At 53.9% G+C, this 16,586-nt stretch overlaps 4 protein-coding genes across 4 annotated transcripts; 3 read left to right on the top strand and 1 right to left on the bottom strand.

Moving 5' to 3' along the window:
* Positions 1 to 35: 35 nt before the first annotated feature.
* Positions 36 to 1,857, top strand: IUM83_16799 (WD40/YVTN repeat-like-containing domain; the record flags this gene model as incomplete). The annotated part of the gene is made up of 2 exons (XM_067941709.1): positions 36 to 1,650; positions 1,832 to 1,857. The coding sequence occupies 2 exons, from the start codon at positions 36 to 38 to the stop codon at positions 1,855 to 1,857; spliced, it is 1,641 nt and encodes a 546-aa protein (XP_067781205.1).
* Positions 1,858 to 9,601: 7,744 nt separating this feature from the next.
* Positions 9,602 to 10,655, bottom strand: IUM83_16800 (Catechol O-methyltransferase; the record flags this gene model as incomplete). Its single annotated transcript, XM_067941710.1, has 6 exons — positions 9,602 to 9,760; positions 9,843 to 9,920; positions 9,981 to 10,082; positions 10,141 to 10,275; positions 10,355 to 10,520; positions 10,594 to 10,655. The coding sequence occupies 6 exons, from the start codon at positions 10,653 to 10,655 to the stop codon at positions 9,602 to 9,604; spliced, it is 702 nt and encodes a 233-aa protein (XP_067781191.1).
* A 609-nt stretch (positions 10,656 to 11,264) lies between these two features.
* Positions 11,265 to 12,248, top strand: IUM83_16801 (Catechol O-methyltransferase; the record flags this gene model as incomplete). Its single annotated transcript, XM_067941711.1, has 4 exons — positions 11,265 to 11,341; positions 11,420 to 11,822; positions 11,914 to 11,991; positions 12,078 to 12,248. The coding sequence occupies 4 exons, from the start codon at positions 11,265 to 11,267 to the stop codon at positions 12,246 to 12,248; spliced, it is 729 nt and encodes a 242-aa protein (XP_067781190.1).
* A 583-nt stretch (positions 12,249 to 12,831) lies between these two features.
* IUM83_16802 (Voltage-gated Ion Channel (VIC) Superfamily) lies at positions 12,832 to 15,999 on the top strand (the record flags this gene model as incomplete). Its single annotated transcript, XM_067941712.1, has 1 exon — positions 12,832 to 15,999. The coding sequence occupies one exon, from the start codon at positions 12,832 to 12,834 to the stop codon at positions 15,997 to 15,999; it is 3,168 nt and encodes a 1,055-aa protein (XP_067781233.1).
* Between the last annotated feature and the right edge of the window lie 587 nt (positions 16,000 to 16,586).

The raw sequence follows: 16,586 nt of genomic DNA on the forward strand, positions 1-16,586 counted from the left end.
AATGATTTTCGGCGGGTGTAGCCATTTCGGTCGTTATGCCGCAACAGGCCAAGGAGACGCTGCAGCTGCGGCACCAGCTCTCGGCCAGCGGGCTGAGCCTGCGCGCGGCGGCGTACGACACGCGGCGGCACCACGTGCTGACGTTCGACTCGCACCCGCTGCGGCCGCACGCGCTGCGGCTGTTCTCGCTGCGGCGCGAGCTGAAGAGCGTACCGCTTTTTGACAAAAGCGAGGCCGAGAGTACCACCAAGCGTCATTATCAGCCGAAAAAGGCAACTTCAACTTCCCGCAGGCGACCATCATTCTTCGACCTGCAGCTGCAGCAGGTGCAGCACGAGCACGACAAGAGGCTCGGGCAGCCCCAGGACGAGCTGGTGGTGCCCAGCGTGCTGCTGCAGTACGCGCCGGCGCTGGACGTGTTCGTGTGCGTCTTCAGCCGCGCGCGGAGGCCCAGGGGCTCGGCCAAGGTGCCGCGCGCCACCACGCACGGCGTGGCGCTGTTCGAGCCCGCGACGCTGCGGCGGCTGCTGGTGTACCACGGCCCGGACACGCACGCGCTGCAGTGCGCGCACTACGACGCGCTGACGGACCGCCTGGTGCTGGCCAGCCACCTCAAACACGACGGGGAGGGCGGCGCCATGCTGCCCAGCGCCCCGCGGAACGTCGTGGAGGTGCTGCAGCTGTCCAAGAGGCTGGACGACAGGCACGTGACGTGGCCCGCGGGGCTCACGCAGGACCGGAACGAGCGGCCCAGCACGCTGCTGTTCGTCGAGAACACGAGGACGTCGCTGCGGCATCCGGACACGCTGGCGCTCATCTGTGCGTCCAGGGGCCTGCGGGAGCTCTACGGCGCCGTGAGCGGTGGTTACACGGCTTCGGCGGAGACGGGTAATGCATTGCTAGAGTGGAGACAGACTCAGACGCAGAGTGGGGGCAAGTTTGTGCTGGCCAGGAGAGTCATGCTCCGAGAGAGCATCACGGCCATGGCCATGTCGCCCTGCGGAGACTGGCTGCTCGTCGGACATGGCAAGGGAGGGCTGAGGGTCTGGAACGTGAACGGGAGCAGGACGAACGGATCGGCGTTGTTTACGATCGATGCGGACCCGTACGAACCTACTGGGGCTGGTGTGGCGGAGGCGCAGGCACAGGTGATATCGTCCATTGAGGTCACCACGACTCCTACGCCAGGTTTAAACGGTACCAATGGAGCCCCAGCTCCGACGGATGTGATTGTAATTGCTGCGGAGAGAGACACTGGTGTCGTGAGGCATTGGATGTTCTCGGTCGAGCGGAAGGTGTTTGGGAACAACAATAACGGAACGAATTCTGGAGAGCATCGGTATCCGAGACTAAATCTTGTTGGGAAGTTCGACGCTGGAGGGAAGGAGCAGATCGGAAAAGATGAAAGTCCCAGCAAATTCAAGAATCAAGACACTCTGGGCCCTCCGCTTAAGACTCTGGTGATGTGCGTTACGATCGACATGGGAAGCTGCTTTGAAAAGCTCTTACTGGTAGTGCGTGAGGATGTGATTCACGTGTTAAAGGTCCAGACAGTCCTCTACGTAATGCAGGAATACGCCTCCATTGAAGAAGCGTACTCAGTGCGGGCTATCACTCAACAGGGTGAGTCCAAGGTTATCTCACTCAGCAGTACGGCTGCGTGCAAGCTTCTCGTTTTCCCGCTTGATGAGCCTGAAAATCCTATATCGTCTTCTACCAAACAATTATTTATTACGCCACATGCTGTAGACGCATCGCCACACGTGTGCTCCATTGAAACAGTGACAAACGAAATCATGCAGATATATTTTGTGGTGATTGCCTGGAGTAGTGGGGTGGTGGACGTTTACGATTTGATACATGAGAAACACGTGATGAAACTTCAAGACAATCGTCTTACAGATCAGATCAGCGCTCTATCGGTTGTCACCTTTCAGAAAGTAGTCGCTACAAAAAGCGCGCCAACTGAATCAGATCCCACGGGATATTTGTCGTCGCGATCGTATGAAGATGTATATCTAAACGGCACCAACAAACTCGTTGATGTCGATCCATCTGATGAAACTGAGGAGGAGCCGATTCGTAAAACGGTAATTGTTGTTGGAACAGAGACCGGGAAGCTTTACGGATGGAAAGCAGAAGCTCTTTACAATGGCGATTTATCATTCAAATCGATTCCGAAAGCTAATGTGAGAGCTCAAGCCGCTCACTTATCACACATTGTTCAAATCGCGCGTATGGATGCTGTAGCTCTTGGGGAACGTGCCGTACTGGCGTCGGTAGCGGCTGATGGAATCATCAAGCTCTGGCAAGTACCCTCGTTAAAAATGATTGGATACGTTAGCAGTACCGCGGAAGGTTACACATCACCAGCATCATGTATAGAAGTTATGAGAGGCCAATCAACGATAATTGCTGCCGGAAATCGAGGCGATGCAAAGGTTTATGTGATTGCTGGTTATGAGGATGGTGGGATGGGAATTTGGTGTGTTGACATGAAACGAGTATCGTTCCAACGACTTCAAGTTTCTACGAAGCATGAACGGCGTGTATCTAAGATATGTCGCGTCACTAGCGATGTAGTTTCGGCTGGGTCAGCCGAGTTTTTGAGCTGCTCACTGGATATGACGGTCATTCAATGGGAGGTTTTGGAGTCAGGCAGCGTTCAGGAAAAACGCTACTTTGATATTGGCACCGCAATTGTCGACATGGTTCTGGTTGAAGAACAAGCCATACTCGCGCTAGCTCACGAAGTCTGTAAGTTTTCGTTTGCCCCAAGTAGCAAGTGCGATATGAAGTATCTGATGAAGCCTGAGGTAGCTGTGGGGTGTGGTAGCGACGCTGATAACTACTCAACTAAGCAAGATACTGCTCCAGTGAGAGCTGACGAATATCCCAGTACTCCCACAACTCGTTCTATTGAAGACTACAACGATGTGGGAACACAGCCACGCCACACTTCTCGGTCGGTAGACGAATATCTGACTCTGCATGTCCCCTCCGCAGTACTACACCTTGAAGCGGCTTCTTTAAGTGCTGTAACTACGACGACTGCCAGTGATAGTGCACCCGCAACTGGACTGTCGGAACAAGATGACAGTGCATTCAACCCACGGAACGAAATGACGTCACGGCATCGAGGACACAAAAGTGCGGATAAACTTCAACGGCATTTGATCAGCGACGACGTCTTACGGCAGTATCTGCAAGACTACATAGCTCGTCACGGCTCTGGCGGCACAATGGCAGCTAACCGTATAACGCATCTCTTAGCTCTTCGACCGGAATTACCAAGCGTCAAGCGTCCAGGATTTGCACTTGCAAAAAGTTTAAAAGACCTGAAATTGACTGCACAAACTCGCGTAGACTCGGAAGAAGCGCTTCAGGTCATGAGACTACTGCTCACGATGTCGACAGCTTCCTGTCCGTCGTTTGATGCACCAACGATGGCACGCTCTCTGAAGCTGAACGATCATTCTAGTGAGAAAGCTCGCACTCAACGCATACGTGAGAAAAAACAAACGAAGCGAAAGCCAGTGGTGACCTATAACTTGCTTGGTGAGAAGTATGTTCGCTGGGAGGATGCCCCGGAAGAAGAAAGTATTACTTCCCAGAATCAATCTCCACCCAGTCCAGCAAATAGCCTAATTGTACATACGCCTCCAAGTCCTAATTTGCGAGATGATGTGGGCTTCGAAAATGATCCCCTGTACGGTGATGTCGAAAACGAAGTTTCCCCGCCATTAGAAACACCCAGTTCAACAGCTGAAAATGTTGTGGAGCTATCTGATCCAAATATCGAAGATGATGCATCTGCCTTTCAAGGAAATTCGCCGGAATCAAACGAGATTCCCGCGACGGATATCACCGAACCGATACTCACTAGCCCTCGGTTGATTGTTTCCAGTCAGATAAATACCAGCGTCGAGTCAACTGACGAAGAGGAGGAGGAAGAAGAAGAGGATGGGGATATTGGTGGCAATGATAACGAGACGGGGGATGGTGGTAGTGGTGAGAATAATATTCCTCTCGACTGTCAAAATCACGTTGCATTGGAGCGTTCTACTTCAACTAAAGCTATCCCTGCTATAACTTCATCGAACAAAATACGCCGTATTACACACGGTCAACGCCACAGTCATTCTGTGGAAAACATATTTGAGAGCCCACTCGTGAACGGTATTCGGCTCTCACCGATGTTTCAAAAGTTCTGGACGAAAGGCTACTGCTGGTGCCTACCGGCACCTCGCCTGCGTATTCATTGGACTGACAATGCCAAAGCAAAAAGCGAGAGCGAGAAATCGGATGGTGCCAAACGACGTAGCAAGAAGTGCAAAGTGTGTCATAAACGGCTGCACACAATTGAATTGCCTCGTGTGGGATCCGCACTACACTTTTCACGGCAAGCTGTATTCGATGTTATCGTCAAAGTATACAACAAACTCACTACTACCGCACACACGCGTCTGTATAAAACATCATCTCCCCGAAAAGAACGTACATCGGAATTTTCAATCTTCGGAGCACTATTCGAGGTGTTTCTAGCCACCTACGGGATGCGCAGTGCTGTAGAGCTAAAGCTGAAGTTATTTTTCGTGTCGATGTGTCACTATCTGCGTGAATACGACGCTGTTGCAGTGTTTGGCGAGCTGTTGGGGCTTCACACACCCGAACATGCGGACGAATACGATCAAGCACCTAATACGTTGGTCGCGTTATGCGTGTGTTGCTATTCGTGGTTGTATTCGCGTGGGATGATAGTGAACGGCGAATCGTTTTCAGGTCGATTACGCGGTGGTGAATGGGGGATTATTTACGGTGCTATCACTGCTGAAGTGGCACCAGCTACGGATGGAACAACACATTGGCAATTCGTCAGGATTGAGCACGCTCTTCTCTGCGCCCAGGATAATTTGTTGTATCCTCTGGTCAGTCCTGGGTTCCTGAGGAATATCATGCTTTTTATGCAGGAATACGCGCAATATGCACCCACTCGGTTGTTGAGAACGGAGTCACCAGATTTCTCAGGTGGGAATTCGCACTATTATCGTGGGCCTGCACTTTGGATCGAGCTGCATCGCTTCTTGCGGCTTCTTGTAGGCGAATGGAAGCAGCAAAACGCCCAATTTCGAGTGGTAGAGAGGCTTTTATTCGTGCACCCCCAACGCGACGCGGCATTGGAGGGCGATCTGCTAGAAAAGCTCCGGCTCATGCTCAGTTGCTTTGTGTTTTACGACCACGAGCGTGTCGGAGCAATGGCCATCAGCGACTTTGAAGTCCTTTTGTTCAAGCTACGCTATCTCTGGTCGGAGGAGGGTACGGTGGAACAAGTCCCTCCCATAAAGGAAAAGCTGTTTGAAAATGCCACCTTAGCCATCAGGAAACGGTTTATTGATCTGAATCACGACGGACAGCTCTGCTATTTAGACTTCTGGGCAATGCTCTACATCGTCGGTGTCAAGACTCGGGGTTTGATTCATTTTCACGAAATCCCGTCGTTTTGCAGAGACTACCGGTTGGAAGTACTACCAGAGCTGAGCGACATGGTGTGGAACTACATGCAGCTGTCGTGCACGCTACTGCTACCGAAGGGACTTCAAGTCGGCAAAAGTTCAATAGACCAAAAGGCGGAACGGCAGCATCGCCGCCGTGTGGGCGGCCTGCACGACGGAATGTTTCATATCGCCAAGACGCTCAAGGGATCGCTATCGACTCAAGAGCTTTTGTCAAGCGAAGAGACTAAAACACTTGGGTTATTCCTCGACGGTGTTGTCCCTGCCATCAGACAGACAGCAAGTACGACGGCACTAGATCGTTTTCGACCGGTTTCAGTGGAGGACGAATATCGAGCAACATCCAGTAGTGCTTCAAGTCGTCGCGGTCGTGAGCCCGTAGTCGTTGGTGTTCGCCCAACTGGACCCACGCCGAAGCCAGTTGCACCTTTGCACGTATCTGTCATGGGCAACAGCGACCTCTTGTCAGAGCCGAGTAGCACAAAAAGCTTTGTGCAAACCCAAACGAACGCATGGCGCATGGATAACGTGCCGCCTGTGGGGGGAACTACACCCGCGTACACAAATATGTACATTCAATTTCCGCAGGTTCCTCCAGTCCGCTGGCGCGTTGGTGCAAACGAAGTGAGAACGCTTCCAGCCAGACAAGTTCCTATGGAAGATGAAAGTGAAGGAGAGGATTCCATTCACTACAACGTCTCGCCGACCCACGAGCAACCACAGGTAATGCCTGTAGCTGTCCAACCGCTTTTGGATCGTACACCTTCCTCCCAAAGTGTCGTGCTGGTGGAGGACATCGTTCCGGAAGAACCAGTCGCAGAGGAGCAGACACCTCCATCGCCGAGGCCGGTCTTAGAAAAGAGACGGAGCGCAACTGCAGTTGTTGTGGTTCCCACAGTCGAGTCCGAAGAATCGATCTCTCGGACGAGCTCGCGACCGGAGTTGATGAAGCGGCAATCGTCGCGTAGCCTTCAACGCGCTGTATCTGAACGAATCAAACTTGAGGAGGCAGCCGGCCAACTTGAGGCTGAGAAGGTATTGTCTCCTCCGCCTCGGCTACCAACGCCGGTACTTCCTGTCAAAACAGCGCATGAAGAAGTTCTACCGGATATCAAAAGTGAAAATGTCATCTCCAATGACGAGTCCGAAGTTGTTGTTGAAGTATTCCAGGCCAGTAATGAACCCATCGAGATAACTCCTCCAGTGGAGCTTCCAAAACCCGCCTCAATTCCTGTTGAAGAAGTTTTCATTGAACCTGAACCCGTTATTCAGATTTCTGTCGAAGTAGCGGAGCCAAGTGTCGTGCAACCAATTATCGAGCAAACAATCGAAGTTCAGCCAATTGTTGAGCGTGTTGCCGAGCCTGTTGTTGAGCCTGTGGTTCTTCCCGAACTAGTTCATGAAGTTGTTGTTATTGAAACAATTGACCCTGTTGTAGTCGAAGAAATGATCCCAACACCTGCTCCACCTGAAGAACCTTCGCCCACGATAGCTCCTGAACCTGATCAAAATGCTGCAAGCGATGTTGAGAGCGAGGAATCACCCGTCGCCAGAAATGTATCTGAATACAAGCCACAAGCCATCAAGGCAGAGAAAATTCAGATTCACCGCACGTTCAGGTTCTCTCAACAACCAACTTTCTTACACAGCATCGCAGTGTCGAACAACCCTTATCGTACAGCAATGTGGAACCCAAATGACGACAGCGAAAGTGACGACGAAGACACTCACGAGATCTCAGGCAGAAAGAAGTATGCAAGTAGTGGGAGTGGCTTTGACGTGGATGACCCAATCTACAGTAGCGCGGATGACTGCGTCGTGGTAAAGAGAACTGATGACATGGTCAACGGCACGCAGACGCGTAAGCCATCTGGTGAAGGCGAGACCAAATCGCCTGCAAAATCGCCGTCAGCATCTGCACAACCTAAGACATCAGAAACAGTAGCAATGTTGAAACCACAGTCGTCATATTCCCAGTTATCCAGGTTCGATAGTGGTCTTCATTCGACCCTGCGCCACAGGAAGGAGAAGAAGATTAATGGGCTGGATTATTCGCATTTGGATGATCTGGCATCAATTCAAGACGAAGACGAAGTCGAACAGGAGAATATCACGAGCGATCCACTGAAGCCAATAAAGCATAAACGTTTAGATGAAGACGCTGAGCGAGCACTCTATGGTGATCGGCTACTGAACGCACTCGGTGAAGGTATTGCGTTTAGTCCAGAGGCTGAAGCTGCGATGCAGCAGAAATGGCAGCAGTTTTTTAATGACTCCGAGTCAAAGCTGTTTGCAGCAATGAGGAATGATCTTGAGAAGAAACATATGGAGCAATGGGAGGCTGAAGAGCGACAGAGAAGGCTTCGTAAGAAGTGGCAGGAACAGAGAGACCAAGATCTCCAGCGACTGCAAATCTCGCGTCACCACAGCATCCTTGTATCCTCTACAAATACGAACTCAACACATGGCGTTGTGGACGCAAGCTTTCGACTAAGAAGAATTCACAGGGAGAGCTGCCGCCAACTGACAGAAGAACTCCAATTCGGTGTGAGTGTGCAACGGGACCTCCAAGAAGTCAAGGACATGGAATTCTTCCACTTTTACTACTTGCCTGAAGGCCACGGATCGATTATCACCTTGAAAATGCACGTCCTGCGAGGAGATGCCGAGGTTTTTATGTCGACGGACACTAAGGTACCTTGCAGTACTGACTTCATGTGGCGTTCATCTGAAAGAATGGCGAAAACCGCAGGTGAAGGGCACCGAATTATTCTCTATCCACACGATTTACTTCGCGTGGTGACTGCAGCTACAGCCAATGCTGCACCTACAGAGCAAGCAGCCGCCATCGTGGAATCTAACGCCAGTACAGCCTCGTTACGATCATTCTACCCGAGACAACCTGATACTACGTCTTTAAAAGTCGGGTTTTACTTGTCTGTTGTTGCCTTGGAGGCGGGTACGACATTCACGCTAGCGATTATGTCTTCGGGACAAAAAATGCAGTCATCACGTGCAATTCAAACCGTCGACTACCTCATCGATAGATTCAACATGCTTGCGAGGTCATTTCAAGGACAATCGACAATCCCTTTTGCTGCATCTAGCTCGAAGCTTCGAGCTATGTCTGCAAAAGGCAGTACAAGAAGTGGTATTAATGGTCGACGGCGGTCCTCTTTTGGCAACGATAGTGACACAATGGATGAAGGGGAAGGCGAAGATGACGACAATGGTGACAGCACTGAGACTAATCCTGCCGAAGGTGCAATGAAGAGGCGAAAGTCGAAGAGAGGCGCAGATGATGGAGTTGATCCGCAAGAGCTGAAGTCATTCCAGCATCTACTCGAGACTCTCAGTGAGAAGAAAGGATTTGGGTCACCTCGTGCAGCATCCATCTTGCTTGCTGGTCCTAGTGACGAGCACCTAGAGTTTGTACAGGATGAAGACCAGCGCTTGGTAGAGATGCATCGGAGACTCTCGCCACCAAAGAGCTGCCCGGATGGCTCTCATGGTCACCGCGACTCTATTGCAGTGGTGACCGAGCGACGGCTGACTCTGCAAGGAAAACGGCAAAAATTGCGCAGGGTTGTCGCCGCTAGACTGCAGCAGAAACTTGCACCACTGCGCCATACATCCATTGCAGGAGGTGAGCTGGAAAAAAGCGCCAGCACTGGTGGATTGGCGAACATTCGCGTAGCGATAACTGCCCCACGACCTGTGGCATACAGTATTACAAGTCTGGACCCGTTGCCCCGCTCCCAACGTTTTAGGGAGATTGGAACATCTCTCGTGCAAACCAGACGCATCAATGCTACCGAGAAAGGATCGACAAATGCGGCTGACTTGGAGCAGAAAGAATGATAAGCGCAGGTTTTGATATTTATTGCCAAGACCTACTGGCATCCAATACTTTATGTACTTAACACTCAGAAAGTCAGTGCCGTCAGCGTAAATGTCGTTGTCGGCACTACACAATAGTTTCACAGCAGAGAGTGCGTGAAGTATTTGCCGATCAGCACGTATTCAACGCAGCACGTCATGAAAAGCGCTTCGCGCTGTCCCAAACTCTCGTAGTCACACTCCACCTGCTACGCTTCGTAGGTGGAGACCTCCAGTGCGTCCTTGATATCAGAGTACTCGAGATACGAATCGTACATGACGGACTTAAACTTGTCGTGTGCGCGGACGTACTCGAGGTAGTCGGTAATGTGGGCTGCAACAACGTTGTCGGCCATCACCACAGATCCCTTTGTCACATAACACAACGACGGTGAAAACAGTAAGCACCTCTAGATTGGTATACAGCAAAGTGCTGCTTAACCGTCTTACCGATCGAAGTAAGCCACTCTGCTCAATGATCTGCAGGTCGCTCTTGTAGCATTTCTTGTCATGGTCAAGGAAGAATGCCTGGAATTAGCGGCGGAGTTAGAAAGATATCACCGCCAAACACGGAATACTGCAACTTACATCAGCATGGTCAACACCAAGCTCCTTCAGCTTAGGATAGTTGTCGCCGAACGTGCCGACGAAAATCGTCACAAACTCCGAGAGACCAGCAAACTCGACCATCTTCAAGCGCATCGTTAGTGCAAACCGACAATGTCGATGCTTCCCATACAACACATACCTTCGTAGCAATCGCCGCGAAGTCGGGCGAGATCTCGAAAGAATAGACGTGCACTGATGAGCCGGAGAGCTCGCGCATCTGGCTAGCGAAACGCACAGCACTATAGCCGAACAGGCCGCCCAGTTCAACCAGAATCTGCAGAGATCGATAGCAATTTTAATCATCAGCTTTGGGTTGTTGGGCAAGTAGCACGAGTTCTTGAGTGATGACGAACCTTGGGCTTGACTTTGGCGACCTCCTGGTCCACGAGCTCACCCTTGACGTCGCCCACATTCATCATCCAGTGGTGCTCGTAGCCGAACGTGTCAATGGCGTCGAGGACGGACTTTGGGTCGCCTGCCGTTGCGTTCTCGCGCACGAACGCCAGGCATTTCTGTCCACTGTGTACGCATGACAACACCCAACACTCGTCAACCGGGCATCGAAACGCTGGACAAGCAAAAGTCCACGTACATGATCTCAAGCTGGCCTGGAGGAGGCGGCCCCGGCTTGGTTATTGCAACACGACGTGCCATCTTCTGAGCTTGCGGCTGATAAATGAATGGGTAGTGAGTACAGCCGTTGAGCGCTGCTGGGGAGCTTGCGTAGAGCTAATGGCGGCCCGTAATCAAGAGAACCAGGAGACCAGCTTCGATTGTTCCCCCAGAAAGCAGACAACCACCATTCAGCTTGAAGTCCCAGAGGAGCTATCATTTCGCTTGTACAGTATAGTAAAGGTTGCCATCTCCGCTGCAATACATATACTTGGCTGCGATGAATGTACTAACAGATATTCGTAGCGTATTCATCGTCTGTGTGGTAAAAGGAAAGGATCTACATTTTCGCGTAGCCGAGTGTCGGAGAAACAGCACGTTATCACATGTACCCTGACAATGTCACCCCAGTCGTAACCTGGTGTTTGCAACTTTTCAACCAGCCAGCCTGCCCAAGGACACTCTGAGCGCATTTCCGACAAGCATTCGACGGGGATCGAGGCAGGCGTGACGTGAGCCTCGGCTCTCAAGCTATCCCGCTGTCGCCGCGCATGATTGGCAGATACGCTGATGTGCAGGATCACCAGCCCATGACTTGCAGTCGAAGAGTTCACTCGTGCTTCCCCCCAACCTGATAAACGCGCAGCATCCATGACTGCACCAGGAGCTCCTCGCCGCGGATACCAGGGCATGCCGCCCCCGCCCCGCCCGGGCGAGTTCGAAGCTGTGTACGCATGATACTCGCTTCAACTTGATCGATTCTGAAGTTTGTAACGGTATTTCGGTGCGCGTCAATGAACGACCAGGGGCGACAAGTGCCTCGAGTACGTCCGCCAGCACGCGACCTCGGGCGACGCCCAGTCCGTGGTGGACGCCATGGACGACTTCGCCTACACGAAGTCATGGATGATGAACATCGGCGACGTGAAAGGCGCCATCGTGGACGCCGAGATCGAGAAGGCCAAGCCCCAGGTGATGGCGGAGATCGGCGCCTTCTGCGGCTACAGCGCGGTGCGCTTCGCGAGCAAGCTGCGATCGGTGTCGGGTCCCTCCGCGCGCTTCTACTCGTTCGAGTTCTCACCGCACTTCGCCAACATCGCGTCACAGATCGTGGCGCTCGCGGGGCTCTCGGACGTCGTGACCTTCTTCGTCGGCCCCTTTTCCAAGACCCACACGAAGCTCAAGGAGCTGGGGGTCGACCACGTGGACGTACGTTGACAATTTCGACCTGAATTGTGGTAGCAGTTATTGTGTGAATGACCGTATTGGGGCCCGCTCTACGGTATCCATCTACACACAGGTCTTCTTCATGGACCACGACAAGCGCCAGTACCTGAGCGACTTCAAGCTGATTGAACAGAGCGGCCTTCTCAAGCCGGTAAAGCGCGGCGGCAACTTACTACTGGGTTACTTGCTGCGGGTCACTGTTTCACTTACTCACACTTGCTTGTCTGTCCCCTGCAGGGAGCGGTGGTGGTGACCGACAACGTGCTCTCCCCCGGCCCCGGCGGCCTGCCGGCGTTCCTCGAGTACGTGCGGTCGAACGCCAAGTTCGCGTCGGTGCTGCACGAGTCCTTCGTGGAGTACCAAGCCGAGCTCAAGGACGGCGTCGAGGTCTCCACGTACGTGGGCTAGAGCGGATAAATCCAGCCGAAGAGAACGAACAGCTACGCAAACGCGTTGCTTCCTCGCTCCAATAACGAAAATCATCTAAATGTACACCCACGCAGGTTGCGCCGTGGAGAAAATGCGCTCTTGTCAGGAAATACTACAGTATTGAGGCCAGCACCTGCCATGTCGAGGCTGACGCAGTCGAATCTAGGCTGCGCGTTTGGCTCGCTGCTGGAACCCAGCTGACCGTGGCGCCACTGCCACTTGCAGCTTGCTGTCCTCCCAGCCTGGTCTGTGCCCAAACGTCCGTTCCACCAGGTCGTGGGCGGAACACGAGTTGTCAACTCGTCCCCAACTGCTGTCCCGCACCCCCGTCTCCAAACACCCGTCGAATCCGATCTCATCACCTTACAAAATCCGCAACACTACCTCCACCTACATACTTTTACATATCATAAACCTGCCACCTGCTATACATATAAACGTCCCCGCGCGAAACCAGGGCTCTACAATTTGCGTGCGCCACACCAGAAAACCGTTACGCCGGCTGCAATAAGGCATCATCGCCCAGTGTCACTGCACCAGTATCGGACTCTGCCGCCGGCCGATGAGCTCGCAGGAGGACGAGAAGACGCCGCTCGTGGGCGCCGCGGGCGCGGCCCGCAGCTACCAGGCGCACGAGAGCCCGCTGCTGTCCGCCCTGTCCAGTGGCGACGCGACCGCGGCGTCGCCGGGCCGCCCCAAGGCGCGCGTGCGCGTGGGGCTGGACGCCGCCGTGCTGGACAACCAGAAGAAGTGGAAGCGGCTCACGGACATCGACGACGACAACAGCACGGCCAAGAGCATGGCCAGCGAGGTGCAACTGGAGTTCATGAAGCACCGCCAGCAGCTCGCGCACGAGCAGAAGCGCCGCCTGGGCTCGGGCGTCCCCACCTACCACTTCGACGCCTCGGACGCCGAGGACGAGGCCGAGGAGGACCCCGTGCTGGCCGCCAAGGACTATGGCACGGCGCTCGAGGAGGACCGCTACCTCATCGCCGCCGCCTTCATCAAGGACGGCGTGCACGGCCGCAAGATCGGCTACCGGCTCGACCGGGACGCGCTCTTCCTGAACGAGCTGTTCCACTCCGAGTCCTACCGACTCGTGTACATCCTCGTAGTGGCCGTCATGTGCGCGCTCGCCTTCGTGGAGAACCCCGGCGACGAGGACATCAACACGTACCTGCTCGTGGACCTGCTGTGCCTCTTCGTGTTCGGCGTCGACCTGGCCATCCGCTGGTACATGAGCTCCGTGGAGACGCAGCACAAGTACATCTCCCGGCAGCCCTGGGCGGTCGTGCGCATGATCCTGCTGCTCATCACGTGTGCCGACCTGCTCGTGAACCTGCTCTTCCCGACCATCAACCCTTACAGGTACTCAAGAGCGCTGAGGCCCTTCTTCTTCATTGCAAGGGGCAGGAATATCCGCATTATCTTCAGCAGCTTCCTGCACGCGCTCAGGGAAGTGCTGATCGTGCTGGGGCTGAGCTTCTGCTTCATCGCTTTCTTCGGGTTGGTAGGGTACCTCATCTTCTCCGACACGAGTACGGACCCGAGCGCCACCTTCTTCAACTCGCTCTCGTCCTCCATGTACACCATGCTGCTGATCCACAACTGTATGCCGTACATGGCCAAGAGCATGTACCCGTATTACAAGATGACCCACTGGAGCGCCGTCTTCTTCGTGCTGTTCGTACTGCTCACGAACCTCTTCCTACTCAAGCTCACCATTGCCGTGTCGTACAAGTCGTACAAGAAGAACACGGAGAGCATGCTGTACAAGCGACTGCAGAAGCGCAAGGCTGCGCTGTATGCCGCCTTCGACATCCTCGCGCAGAACGTCAACTTCGACGACGACGTCCCCACGAACCCTGCAGCCCCAGGTGGCATCGGCAGTGCATCGATCAGTGGAGCAAGCGACATCAGCTTGGTCTCGAATGCGCCCATGCTGAACGCAGCGAACCGCCGTGGATCCTCGCGCTTTTTCCTGGGCACCTTCGACAAGCGTGCGTCCTTCAACATCGCCAACCCCGGTCTGAATACCAACCTTGTGACACCTGTGAACAAGCGCCAGATCTCGCTGGACTCGTGGATTAGTGTTTGCGAGTACCTGAAGCCCAAGTGGACGGCCACCGACGCCGAGCTGGTGTTCAACACCGTGGACATCGAGCACGTGGGCTTTCTGGACCTGACGGATTTCTACCAGCTTTGCTCGTTGCTCAGCGTGAAGCTCGAACGCCCGACGCTCTTCTCCAACAGTTTGATGCGTCGATGCTGCACTTCACGCCAGCGCCAGGCTATCCGTCGGTTCCGCGCGCAGGTTCGAAGCACTTTGCTGTACGAAGTCTACCTCTTTGGCCGCTATCGCGTGGTGCTTGCAGAGCTGGTGGTCGGCATGCTCATCTGTCTCTCGGTCGTCCAGGCTGTGCAGGTGAACAACATCGAGCTGGCCTTCTCCGTGAACCACTCGTGGCGTCTGCTGGGTTTCTTCCTGCTGAACCTGTTTACCATTGAGGTTCTAGTGAAGATGTTCGCGTTCGGCTACAATGAGTTCTTCACACGACCGTTCTGCAAGCTCGACTTGGCAGTTGTCAGCGTGGGCTGGTTGTTTTACGTGCTCACGACGCTCTCCAATCCGCCCAATATCTCGCTCGTGTTTTACGACATGGCACTGGCCGTGCGATCGCTGCGCTTCCTGAAGCTGTTGAACCTCTTCCCGCCGTTCCACGAGATCCTGTACACCATGAAGGCGATCATGCCGCTGATCATGCAGCTTTTGCTCGTGATCTTTAGCGTCATGTACGCGTTCGCCATCGTTACGCAGGCCAACTACGGAATCGAGTTGCGTGACTTCCCCGCCAGCAAGCAGTCGATGTCGCCCGGTTGGTACTCGCAGCGCGAGGAATTCCAGGCGGAGACTTTCGAGGGCACCCTCGTGACACTATTCGGTGTAGCCAACCTGGCTGGATGGGATGTTATCATGGACGCTGCTCACGCCATGACCGGCTCGGACTCGACTTACGTTTTCTTCTTCGCGTACCGCATCACGATGAGTAACATCTTGTTGCCGATTTTCGTCGGTTTCCTGGTGGAGTCATTCGTGTCGAATGCCAAGACTGTGGAGTCCACGATGCAGACCAGCTACGTCGACTCAGCCCATCAAATCCCGGTCGACGATGAGGAGGACCGCATGACACTGCTGGAGACGCGCCATCTGAAGGACGAAGACGACCTCGAGAATGCCAACAAGCCTCCGTTGTCGGCGGCCAAGTTGCTTCAGCAGCGTCTTGTGGACGAACCGCCGATGTCGCCGAGTTCAGTGTCCGATTCATCGGCGAGCGAGGTGCGCTTCAAGTTTAAGCGTCGTGGCAGCGTTGTGCACGATCAAATGTTCGACGCGGTGAAGCTGTCGGATGTGAGCCGCCTGACGCTGCAGTTGGAGCAGAAGGAGGAGGAACTAGCCCAGCAGGATATCGAAATCCGCAAGCTGGAGGGCAACGTGCTGAGCATGAAGAGCCGTCTGAACCAGTCGCAACATGTGATCCTGGCCTACGAGTCCAAGATGGAGGAGCTGAGCTCAGCTCTGCGTGACGCCCAGGAGCGCGAGGCAAGGCGAAACCACTCGCTTCAGCACGAACCGACCGCTGAGGGATCCCAGGGCGGCCGCGGGCGCTCGCGCAGCTCCCGTCCTCGTGACCGCTCGTCGTCGTGGAAGCTCTGGACTGCCAACGTGTAGCGTTAGGCCGACGGAGCGCCTTCATGTCCATCCATTTTTTCGCTGTTAGCCAGAACGCCTCACCGTTACCATTGCCATCATCGCCAACAACAACAACAACAACAACATCAACAACAACGTACACATGCGCCACAAAAGCTCGCGAAACGATCCGAGTTCTAAACGTTTGCTTTCGCTGCCATACGACGTGTTTACTGAGTAAGCTTCGCTGCTACCGGTATAAGTTCTAACGTTCACAGCACGCCCCTGAAGACCACAAGGTTTATCTCCAGAAGGAATCGACGCTTCAACCACCATCAGCAGGCACCTGCTGCTTGACGCGAGGCTTACGGCACCGAAGCGTATCAAAAGCGACAGTCAAAACGGTCCTTGAACCATGTTTTGCCTCTAGTGCCGTGCTCGTGCCAGCGTGGCCACTGTGTTGCTCATTTCTCGAGGTCTCCGGACAGCTAACGCGAGCTCACCTCAGCGGTGACGACCACCGGAGCGGCATACCTAGGTTGAAGTAGGGCTCGAAATTCAGGTGTGTCGTCACTTGGTTGTGGTTTCACATCTCGCCAGTCGCCAGTCCTTCCCCGAGCTGCCCG

The sequence above is a fragment of the Phytophthora cinnamomi genome (assembly GCF_018691715.1).
Source record: "Phytophthora cinnamomi strain GKB4 chromosome Unknown Contig119, whole genome shotgun sequence".
Lineage (NCBI taxonomy): Eukaryota > Oomycota > Peronosporomycetes > Peronosporales > Peronosporaceae > Phytophthora > Phytophthora cinnamomi.